The following is a 12,083-nucleotide window of genomic DNA, read 5'->3' as shown; positions in this document are numbered from 1 at the left end:
CTGGCAGAGCTTTGAAGCAGCAGCTTGCCCAGTTGCTGGCATACTTTGTCTGCTTCGTGGCAGCCCTCACTTTCAGGTTCACACCCGAACGGCGTGATTGATAGCGAAAGATGAGGTCATTTTGAGCACAATTAATCCAGTTTGATCAAACACTGAGCTGTTTCTGATCAGCCCTCATTTCTTTTGTGAGCTCTAAAGACTGTGCAACTGAAACACTTGCCAAGAGCAACAAAAATAGAGCAGCGAGGAGCCGGCAGCGATCATGAAAGAGGGAAAGAGCGAGACGCTAAAGGGAAGAGAAAGCGGGAACAAAACAAAGCAGCAGAACAACAGGGGGAAAAAGACAATGACTGAAATGGTGAGAGATGCATGGAGAGATGAAGTTGCCTCAATTACTTATTTCTGAAGCCAAAAGAAAAACAAAACCCAGCCAGGAAGGAGCCTTATTGAACACCGTGCAGCATGGTCCAGGCAGCACTGAAGAGGACATGGCTTTAGAACCTGTGGGGTGCCCCTCCAGCTGCTGCTAAGTACCCAAGCCAGGCTTTTCTGTCCACCTCCCTCTACCCCTCGTGTCCCAAAGTTGGCATTTTCCCTGCAGCACCTCCCAAGCCTTCTGCCAGGCCACAGTGCCACCACTTGATGCTCTCCTGTGTCCAGCAGCAGCCTTCTTGGAGAGATGCGCTGCTGTGCAAGCAGCCCAGAGCAGGCACTACCCGATCTGGACTCCTCCTCTTGGTACTCAAGAGCATCGTCCTGTATAACGCATCACAGCTGCACTAGAGACAAGTGCAGGAGCAGGGACGGCAACACATGTAAACAACCCCCCTGATCCTGCCCCACTGAATCACCAGGAGCTTTACAAGTGATGTAATGGAGCAGGATGCCCAGCTGGCACTCCATTGTGCCGTGGGCTCTTCTGGGAGAAGCTCCGTTGATCTCAGCAGTGCCGAACGCTGGCATGGCTGAGGATCTGGCCCCCAGCTTGGCCCTTGCCTTCCCCTGACCCTCCCTTGTATAAAATGCCATGTTGGCGGGTAGAATGTCACTTGGCAGCCCTCGCAGTCTGTGGGAGCATGGAGCTTATGGGCGTGTTGCCAAGTGAGACAGCACGAGCTGCTTGGAAGGCTAAGAGCAATCAAGAATAAGGACGGTTTGTTGATTAATGTATTTGCTAGGGTTGGCATTTTCACAGGAGCCTATGGGGGTATGATGCCCATAATCCACTAAAATTCTGTGGGAGTTGAGCACTCACCCCATAGGCTCCTTCAAAAATCCCAGCCCGCCTAGTTATTTAAAGCTATTAACTGTACTGGGGGGTGCTCAAACTTTTTTTTGCAGGGTTGGCCCCTTCTTAATGGTGAAGAAGAATCACTTGGACCTTCTCCTTCCCTCCCAGTTGCAGCTATGTGGACCCCGTTCACCATCCCATGGGATACCTCTGGAAACTCCGGCAATTGCTTATTTGGACAATGAGCATTAGAAAAATATTTACCAGCGTCACATGAACAATCACGGTATTCAATCTTGGTTGGGAAATTCTGCACTGAAATACTCAGTGAGCCACTGGACAGTGAATTACCTTTGTACTTCTTGAGTTGACCATAGTTAGGCTTGGCAAAATTCTATTTCTTTAAAAAATAATTTTGATGGATAACATTGGTTTATTTTCAGCACTTTTTTCAGTTTACATTAATTGTAAATTTTTTTCACAGTTGCGTAAACCCCCATGCGTCTTGTGCATTTTCCTTTTTTGCATGCATTTCAATTTTCTCAGTTGCCAGAAAGTAAAGGGCATGTCAGACCATAGTTATTTAAGGAGAGATGATGTTGAGATTCAAGAAGTGAAAGCTTTATAACCATTAAAACACAAGTTGTCGGCATCACATATCAAAATATACAAAATAAATATCCTTAAATCAAACTCTAATAAGTTCTCCAGCAGCATTTTCCTATCTGTAAATTTTTCTTATTATCGATGGGAATTTTTTTGTTGGTTTGTGTGTGTGGAGAGCTACAGTAAAGCTGTAATGCAGCCTCTTTGCCTGCTTATTCAGAACCTTCTGAAAAGTGATGTGTTGGTTTCCTCTCAAGGCATTATGGGAAGCTCTTAGCTGCTCTCCCATACATTTCTTGTCAAATACAGCAGACAAGACAAGTTTTGGAGGAGTCCAGTTTGCGGTCCGAGACACAGCGGAAATTCTTGCTGCAGCCCCCGTTGTCCTGGGAGCAGCCCCAAACCAGTCCAAAGAAATCGAAGAGAACCTCCAGGCTATCAAGGGAAGAGGAAGTCATCAGTTCTTCCCTACAAGGAGGAGAGGAAGAGGGACACTGTGAAATAGACATTTACCAGCATTTACTGATGATAAACTAAGCCTTCCAGACCTCCTCATCATCAGGGTCCATTGGCTGTGCAGCATGGGGAAGTCTGCAGAGCAGCTGACCAGTCTGATCCTGGTCTGTGGCTAAAGAGAGGAGTCCAGGCTCCAAGGCTGTCGATCCGGCACCTTTCACCCGCACTAAATTCACGGAGCAGGGGAAAAAAAGCCATTCTTATAATTTCCCTGCCTGTGTCTGTATGGAACAATACTGTCTCCCCTTTTGTTCGCCATCTGACGCACTCCCGAGAGACAAGAATAAAGCCCATCTGCAGGAGTATTGAAAGGCTTATAGATGGCAGTGTATTCAAGGTGTCTATGAGACATGCAAGAATGTACATGTTTAGTTCTAAAGGTTGCTTTACTTGAGCCAGTCCAATCTGTGGGATGAATGGCATCCTCCAGTTCTCGCTGACTTGACAAAAATCATATTGAATCCTGGTAGAGAAACTAGACAGATGTACAAACCTGCAATCAGAAATTTTTTTGTTGCTAAAATAACTTCAGATTAGAAATTAAGGTGCTTGTGTAATAGAGCTGTAATTACCTGCAGAGAGAATTGCTAGGATTGTCTTCTGCATAGCAATAATTTAGCACCAATTGGAAAATATTCAGTCATCAATATCTCTCTCGAGGTCTGAGTTCACCTCTCTCACTGGATGGTGTTCTCCAGGGGGTGGGCAAGGCGAGTGGCCACTGTGGTATCTCTCAAAAGGTCATTGAAGTCAACTCCAGCTTCTTCTACCAGCATCTAAAGGGCAGATATACCACCATGGAAAAATCTACCACCAGAAGTGGTCACAACCATGCAGCTGATTCTCTTCAGTGCTGGCAAGACAAGTGTTCCGGAGGCTGGGTTTATTTTGTGGGAGAGTGGAGAAGATAGGTGGGCGTCCATGGAGCACCCTACAACAGGAGTTGACCGTGTTCCCTCTGTTCAGGTTGGTGATCCTGGAAACCATCCACCATCCATAGTGTTCTGCAGGTCTGGGAGCAGTGGGTTGGCCAGTGTGACTCTATCTTGTCCTTGGTGCTGGTGGCGGTGCCATGTGTCATTAGTGACGCGTCACCACCCTGAGCATTTGACCTTCAAGCCACATACTTTACCAAACAAGTTGGAGATTGAGCTCATCCTTCTGCCAAGGCCAGAATGCTTTTTGTGGCACATTTTTGATCAAGCCACTTTTAATACCCCAAACAAGAGTTCTTCTGCTACTTCCCTCAGGAGACTATTTCAGAGTCTAAAAGAGCCTATTTCTTTATATTCAGCCTGGATTTTCCCTTTTTGTGTCCTTTTAGCTGCTTCTGCTCCATGCTTGTGTTACACCCTGCTCTCAATCTGTGTGCTGCTATCATGTTTTCCCTCAAGCTACACCTGTCTAACTCCTCTTTAATCGTTCGTCCTAACCAGTCCCTCCCGTCCCTTATTATTTTTTCCTGCTGTTCTCTGAATTCCCTCCAGCTCGTCAATATCTTCCTGCCCAGAAATGGATTCAGTATTCCAGGTGCAGTCATTCCACAGCTGTAAACTATGAAATCCCTTGATACTGATGCCACTGTCAACTCAGCTCACTATTGCATGGGACTGTTCGGGTTTTTGACCCGACAGTGTCTCTCCAACTATGATGGATGGCAACATATTTTCACGGGTGTTCTCTTTCGAGTATGCATCTGCATGGATCCCATTTGAGGTGTGCACGCACCTGATGCGTGGGCGATCAGATATGTTTGAATAGCTCTGTCTCTTGGTGTCCTGCATGCTCCAGGTTTTCATGCAAGGGCATAGGAGTGGAGCAGGTGTGATGTACAAGTGTGTACGACAGTACGGACTTGCAGCATTAGGCCACATATTGGCATTCACACATGTGGTGTCATTTGCCAGACTTTGCTGTCCCTCCAACTCTGGCTCAGGTCGGTTTGCTCCCCCAGCAAGACGATGAATAGACAAGAAGGTTTCAGTGCCTTGTGTGTCCTTGCAGAGCTGGGTTGGCGTTTGGATCTCACAGAAGCGTGGAGAGGGTGTCCTGCTCAGTCCTTGCTTCAACAAAGACCCTGATCACGGATGTGTCAAGGACAGGCTGGGGAGCTCATTTGGACCATCTACAGACACAAGGGGCCTAGTCCCTAGACGACAGGGAGATAGGTATGAATGTCCTGGAGCTCAAAGCCGTCATACTACCTGTGTGGCATTCCTGCCTGTCATCTGGAACTTGATAGTGCAAAGTATCACAGCCAACATGACAGCCATGCACTGCATTTGCAAACAAGGGAGCCCAGACTCCTTGCCCCTCTGCATGGAGGCTGTCAAATTCTGGTACGATCAGAATGGGATAACTCTGATGGCCCTTCACCAGGAGTCAGCGACAATCTGGCAGATTTCCTGAGCAGACCAACCCTTGCACAGATTTGTGATAGGACTGATATCCTGCCATTGTGGACCCCCGCCCCACCCCGTCTCCAATAGAGTTGTTTGCCATCAAGGACAGCACCAAATCTAAGATCTTTTGCTCCAGGGCAGGACAGAACCCAGGATTGTTATTGGATTCCTTCCCTTACAGTGGAGCAGAGGTCTGCTGTATGCCTTTCTGTTCCTTCCAGTGGTGATTGTCAAGATCTGGAGACAGGGCCATCATCAGTCTTGTAGCCTTATGCTGGCTGAGGCAGTTCTGTCTGACAAACCTGTTACGGATGTCGGTTCAGCCTCCACTCCAGCTCCCAGCCACCTCCATCTGATCTCACAGCACTACAGCCCGATGCTCCATCCAAACCTGGAGTTGCAGCACCTGAAAGCACTGCTCTTGGCTGGTTCAGTACCATGGATAGGAACTGCTCCTTACAGGTCCAGGAAATCCTGGTTCACAGCAGGCAAATGTCTACCAGGAGGATGCATTCCTCTAAATGGAAGAGGTTCTTGATATGGGCCACCTGGCGTGGTCTGAACCTGGTTTAAGCCATGATATTGAAGATCCCCAATTACTTACTGTGCTTAAAACATGTTGGCTTTGTGTTCAGCTTTATTAAAGTCCACTGAGCTGTCCAAGACTGGGACTGTTCAGCTTGGAAAAGAGACCACTAAGGGGGGGGGGGATATGGTCAAGGTCTGTAAAATCATGAACAGTGTGAAGAAAGCGAACAGGGAAGTGTTATTTATCTCTTCACATAACACAAGAACCAGAGGTCACCCAATGAAATTAATAGGCAGCAGGTTTACAGCAAACAAAAGGTAACACTTCTTCACACAACGCTGAGTCAGCCTGTGGAACTTGGTGCCAGGGGATGTTGTGAAGGCCAAGATTATAACTGGATTAAAAAAGAATTAGATAAATTCAAGGAGGATGGGTCCATCAATGGCTATTAGCCAGGATGGTCATGGACGCAACTGCCCTGGGAGTCCCTAAATCTCCACCTGCCAAAAGCTGGTACTGAACAACGGGGTGGATCACTCGAAATTGCCCTGTTCTGTTCTTTCCCTCTGAAGCATCTGGCACTGGTCACTGGCCATTCTTATAAGCTGAATGCCCCCTATGACATTCCCTATGAGCAAGATGGTACGGTGACCTCACCTGAAGTCCATTCTTAAGGTAAATGCAGAATTTCATCTGAACCAATTGATAAGCCAGCCTGTCTTTTTCCTGAAACCACAGCTGGTTCTAGGAGAAAAGAAATTATACACGCTGGATGTGTCCAGGGCTTTGCTTTATTACATTGACATGACCAAACTGTTCAAGCTATCTCCCCATCTGTTTGTAGCCATAGCCAGGTATTCTAGAGATCATCCATTCGCCGAGGATATTACACTGTGTGGTCCATTGCTTCTCAGTGTGTTACCAGCTGTCTGATGTGGCTCTCCCTCTGAACACCAAGTCTCACTCCACTAGAGCTCTATATCTGTCGTCTACTTTGGGGATGTGCTGATGTCAGAAATCTGCAGGGTGACGACATAGAGTAACCCACTGACTTCTGTCCAGTGCTGTATCTTGGAGTTAAGAACTATGTCAGAAGTCAGGTTTGGGAGACCAGTATCCCCATCACTGTTTGACCAATGCAGCTGGTACTCCTCAGTCCCACCATCCAGGTGTGATGCTGCTTGACTGTTGTCCACAGTGGGATCCCCACTGACACATAATGGAAGAAGAATGGTTCCTTATACTACAGTAACTGTGGTTCTTTGAGATGTGTATTCAGCGTGGCTCCCATGACCTGCCCTCCATCACTGCTTTCGGAGTCCTCTCCTGCCAGGGGTTTGAATTGCAAGGGTACTCCTCCAGGCTCTCTAAAAACAGGCGGGATACAGCTCCATTTTCCCCAAAGCTTTCCTAGATGTCTGCAGCCTCTGGGAAAACAAGCTGCACAGTGGAGATGCGGCACGTATGACAAACTGAGTGGGAGATTCCGTTAAAGCCACGTATACTCTAACAGGAGCAGCTTCCTCCATTGTTTACGTGCTTTCTCCCCTCTGGGGGGCGACCACGTGTTACATCAGAGGAGACACTACGAGGGGGATATAATGAGGTAAGTTTCTTCAGGAGTTAGCTACATGGTGCTAAAGCTTACGTATGTGCTCGCTACATTCAAGAAGAAGAGGGCAGCTAAGGTAATTAGACAAAGTCAGCAGGGCTCCAGGCAGGGGCAGGGGTTTGCCCGCTCAGCGCTGCATGCAAAATCAGAACAGGATCAGCACTGGGATGGGACATAGCCAAAGGAAACCCAGAGTCCCGCAGGACGCCGTATTGCTGATGCAGCAGGTGGACCCTCGCAGAGTGTTGGTGCCAAACCAATGTCCCAGGACGGTGGTAGGGGGCAGTGCGACAGAGGGCAGGGATTCAAGAAATCTCCGGACGCCATTGGAAGTGTTGGCTTCATTGTCCTGGTCCAGGTCCTGTTTAGATCATTACCTCCTGCCTCACTGAATTCCTCCTTCAGATTCAATGAACTGAGCTAGTCTTCTTCACTTCCTGTCAGGGCTGGTGTTGGGGGGTGACAAGCGGGGCAATTGTGCAGGGCCCCACACCACGGGGCCCCCGTGAAGCTAAGTTACATCATCTCTACAGTGTCACTCTGGGGAAATGTAACGCGAGTCTTAGTCATTTAATTGCTAAAAGTGGAAATAAATCACACGGAAGCAGAGGTTTTCAATCTGGGGGGCACGCCCCCCAAAGGAGCGCAGAGGAACGTTTGGGGGTGGGGAGCACAGGGATGCCAGGTGGCTGGGGCTTCAGCGGGGCGGGGGCCTACTCCTTGGTTTCTGCCCTGTAGCAAGTCTAGCACTGGCCCTGCTTCCTGTCCTAAATTGTTGCCTAGTGTTACTGTGCACTGCTAAACAGCAACTCTAGAAACAACTGCATTCCACTGAGTGGTGAAGCAATCCCTGGATGTGTAGCCAGAGTAACTCTGGTCTCACACCAGCATAAACCTGGTGTGAATCACCAGTGGGGTCACTTCTGATATTCACGGGTGTATGTGAGATCAGACCCAGGCCCCGAATCTGGTACGCATGGTGCTGTACAAATTAGTACACAATATTATTTTCTTTTCTCCTTCCAGACCTTGGCCATATACAATATTCCAGCGTGGATTTGACTTGGTGCTGGGAGAGCAGCCTTCGGATAAGATCTTTAGGTAAGGCTTGGCTGCCCTGCCAGCATCCCCAGTTACCTTACCTCCCTGCCGCCAACCAGCCAGCCCCTCCCCGTGCCCTGTGGGCACAAACAGAACAATGGGCCTCAAACATCCGTCAATAAATACACTCCCTAGTTCCCATGGGTCACGGGACGTCTCTTGTGGGCGTCAGAGGGATCTGATTGGCCACGTCTGGGTTGAGCGGTGGCTTGGGGTAACCGGTTGATGGGTCTCTTTCAGTACAAGCACTAACTCAATGGAAGAAGCGAGTTATTACTATATCCACTGGCTGTGAAGGCAGCTAGGCTTTGATCCTGGGTGTCTGTGCTCATGGGGGCGTGTGCGCGCGTGAAGCTGCATGGCTGCTCCTGTGCAATTCTCCACCACATTTGCTGTCCTGTCCATGCTCCCCTTTGCATGGTAGCAGCTCTGGTACATTCTCCCTCCTGCTTCCCTGCTGTGTGGTTGCACCGGTGTTCTCTCCTGTCCCCGCAATCTCCCATTTTCCCCGCTCTTGTCCCGGTTTCCCCTCTCTGCCCACAGGAGGTGTGACGTGGCGCTCTCTATGGGAACGCGTCATGTCCACTGTGAACCAGGGCACTCTCCATTTATAGCATACTAAGGGCCAGACCTTGAGGCCGTTACCTGGTTTAGACTTTACTCAGGCAAATCTCTGACAGAAGTTGAGCAGAGCCTCACTAATGCCTCAGGATTTGGCCTGAGGGCTGGGTGAAGACCTCAGCTTGTGTCCTAATACAGACCAGGCCTTTAGGCGCTGCACGGTCTCAGAGAGAGCCTCATTTCTCTCCCCCTCCCCCCCCCAGCCCCTTCTGGAGGCATTAACGAGTTAATGAATCGGTGAGTGCTTCTGGGGGTGGGAGAGGGAAAACAGGAAGGGGGAAGAGGCAAAGAAGGCAGGGGATGCCTAGCTTCTTGCACTGGGTGAGGTGGAAAACCGAGGTCCGGAGCACTTGGAAGTGGCAGCATTTCTGACGGCTGGGTGTTGAGAGACTTGGGTTCTATTTTCCAACTCAGCCACGGACTCACTCTGTGACCGTGGCAAATCACTTACCTGCAGTGTGCCTCGGTTTCCCCATTGGCGAGAAGGGAATAATAATATAGAAATTTGTAAAGCACCTGGGAGCACGCATGGAGTGCAACAGTTTGTTTCCACCGTGGGCATCGGGGAGGAATGTTCCTGCTCGCAGTGCTGCGTCACCTCTCCCCACCCTGCGTCACCCTGTGTGGGGCTGGGACCGGGATTACAGCATTCTCCGTGCTCTGCTGGTACACGCGGGCTGCTCTTGGCTAGTGGGATTCTCCTGCCTGCTGGAGTCTGGCTTTTATTCTCGGTGGGTCTGCAGCTTCCCTGCATTCTGAATACCTGGCAAGCTCGGATGCTGTCCCCCATGATCTCCCACTGGTGGGTGAGTTAACCGCCCTCCGATTTTCCAGGTCTACTAACTCCACCCAGCCACTTGCCGGCAGTGTCACTAGAGAGGCTATGGGCAGAATAGGCAACGGAGGCTGAACCTGCTGCTCAGTCTAGAGGTGATCTAGCCAGGGCAGACTGGAGTCATGTTCGCGGGATGGGGGTGGGGCGCACTGCCCGGACTCCACTCGTCCTGTGGACGAGCAGAGGATGTCAGCTTCCAGGCCTAGTAATGCAGCACCTTTAACATCAGTCAATGGGGAAAGAAAGAAAGCGAAGAGGCTTCTGTGGCAGCTGGAGCCATGACTAGCTTAGTGGCTCCTGCTGAGGGCCCCTATTGGCTGCTCATAGCCCTACTGCCTCCTCCTGGGGAAATATACAAATTGCCACACAGGATCCCACCACTGGTCCCTCTAGGCCAGTCTCCAGTCTCTGACAGGGCAAGCACCAGCTTCATCAGAGGCAGAATCCTACAGCGGGCAGTGATGAGATAAGCTGCCCCAGGACACCCATCAGTTACAGTTTGGGCTAGGCCCTGGGATCAGAGGTTCTAGCCCAGGCCCCAGGGACAGAGAGCACCTCCTTTGGAGAAGGCTGGTATGTCTGTTGTGAATGAAAGCAGCAACTGAGTGCTGGTGGGCAGTGGGAGAGAGGAAAGAGACCTCTTCCCCTTTGCACCACAACGATTAGCGTGTTGCTCACGTGGGAGCCAATGTTCATATTCCTCGTTCGTGCCTGCCCATTTCTACTGCCTCTAAGTGGCGAGCCTGCTTGCAGCCCCTGTGCTGACACCCACCCGGTGAAATGCGGAGCTTGCAGATGAGAGAATGAATAAATGAATAACCTCTAGCTGCATCCCTCAGCCCCTGCCTCTACTCTGACTGCCTTGATTGCAGTAGTTGTCAGGGAGAGGGAGTCATCTGCCTAGGAGCCGCGGCTGCTGTGCTGGGAGGCAGGGCTGTAGCTTTGAGTGTGCTCCCCACTCCCACCGACAGGGAACGCCTCTCGTCCAGGGAGTGCTGCAGCTGGTGTGTTCCTGCTCTGAGGGGGGCTGTGGCAGGCTGCCTGTCCCTTCCTTATGCTCGCACTGGGGGCAATTTGCTGTCCCCCACTCCGCTCTCTGCATTTCAGTAGTGCTTGGAGGGCAGGCCTCCTGCGTGCCTGGTGCTGTGCAAACACAGCCGTTCCAGACCCTGGAAACCTGACTTACCATCTACCCAATTAAAAGAAGCCCCATTGCACCAATGTGGAGTTGGGACACAGAGAGAGTAAAGTTGGGGTTTTCAGAGCCAGTCTCCCAGCTTCTGTGGGAAGTGGTGTCCTCTAACTCCCAGCCTAAATGGTTCAAACAGGGTCACCCAAGAAGTCTGGCCGAGCCAGGAAATGGTCCCACATCCTCAGTGTCCCTGTGCATTGCCCAAACTGCAAGGCCAGTCTTCCTCCCTTAACCACAGCCCCATTTGTCTTTTCCTTCTTCTCCCATCCCATGCTCCATGGAACCTTTCTCCCGCTGTAGCCAGGCTGCCCGTTGCACTTTGCAGGTGCTACAGTCAGACTCTGTAGCAAAATGAAGAGCCAGCACTTTACTGAAGGCATCAAGGCTGGCTTGGGGGCTAGGAAGGATGATCTAGTAGGTAGGGCATCCGACAGGTGCTCCAAAGACCTGGGTTCGATTCCTAGATCAACCACAGACTTCCTAGGTGACCTGGGGCAAGTCACTTAATCAACCTTGTGCCTGCGTTCCCCACCCATCAAGTGGGGATGGTAGCACTTCCCTATCTCCTGTGGGGGGTGTGAGGACAAATACATTAAGGATTGTGAGGTGCTGGATACTATAGGAATGGGGGCTGTGAATAGACACCCAGAGCCATCCTAGTACCTCAGCATCTCCTTCCGTCCCATGTGCTGGCTCAGGAGCTGTCTGTGCTTTGGGTCATGGGTGTGGAGGGGCTCTTCACCAGACATTTATCCACCATTCTCTTCAAGGGGGTGTGGCTGGCAGGGGCCCTGTGCCATCCTCCTTATCCGGTTGCTGTGGCAGTCGCACCTCGCTTCCTACATGCGCCCCTCCCCTTGTCCCCCTGTGTGGCTTGAACTCAGGTGGGTGCTGTTTTCCTTCCCCTAGTGAACGGTTCTAACTCTGTACAACAGGTTCACCTACACCCTGGGGGAAGGGATGTGGCTGCCACTGAGTAAGAGCTTTGTGATCCCACCGGCCGAACTGGCCATCAACCCCTCAGCCAAGTGCAAAACGGACATGACGGTGATGGAGGATGCGGTGGAGGTCAGGTGAGTGTGTTCGTGGAGCGGGGGAGCTCGAGGCACGGGGCGTCCAGAGGGCCACACCAGTACTGGGGGAGGAGGATTGCACTCACAAGGCAGGCTCTGAAGTTGGAGGAACCATAGAGCTAACCGCACTTGTATATTGTTACAGTCCTTCAGTGCTGTGGCATTTGGCGTCTTTCTGGTGGATGTTCATTCAGATGTCGACAGGACATCAGGATATACAGCCTGACCCAATGCCCAGTGACGTCCTATGAGAGTTTCTCCTCTGTCTCCAGTGGACTTTGCATAAAGCTCTCACTGTGTACCCTGGGAGACCCTTTAGGTGCACATTTCCTAGGCAGAGTTTAGTACAACGTTCACCATGTGCC

At 50.7% G+C, this 12,083-nt stretch overlaps 1 protein-coding gene across 3 annotated transcripts in view; it reads left to right on the top strand.

Annotated features, from left to right (window-relative positions):
- Positions 1-12,083, top strand: part of ASTN1 (astrotactin 1) — a 180,341-nt gene that overhangs the window by 119,838 nt on the left and 48,420 nt on the right. For all 3 annotated transcript variants that reach the window (XM_084636682.1, XM_084636683.1, XM_084636684.1), the window contains exons 9-10: positions 7,923-7,997; positions 11,581-11,718. In XM_084636682.1, the coding sequence (XP_084492808.1) occupies positions 7,923-7,997; positions 11,581-11,718 (213 nt within the window). The remainder of the gene's footprint in view (positions 1-7,922; positions 7,998-11,580; positions 11,719-12,083) is intronic.

Source organism: Lepidochelys olivacea (genome assembly GCF_965140295.1).
Source record: "Lepidochelys olivacea isolate rLepOli2 genome assembly, chromosome: 8".
Classification (NCBI taxonomy): domain Eukaryota; kingdom Metazoa; phylum Chordata; order Testudines; family Cheloniidae; genus Lepidochelys; species Lepidochelys olivacea.
This window is presented reverse-complemented; position numbering and strand designations above follow the sequence as displayed.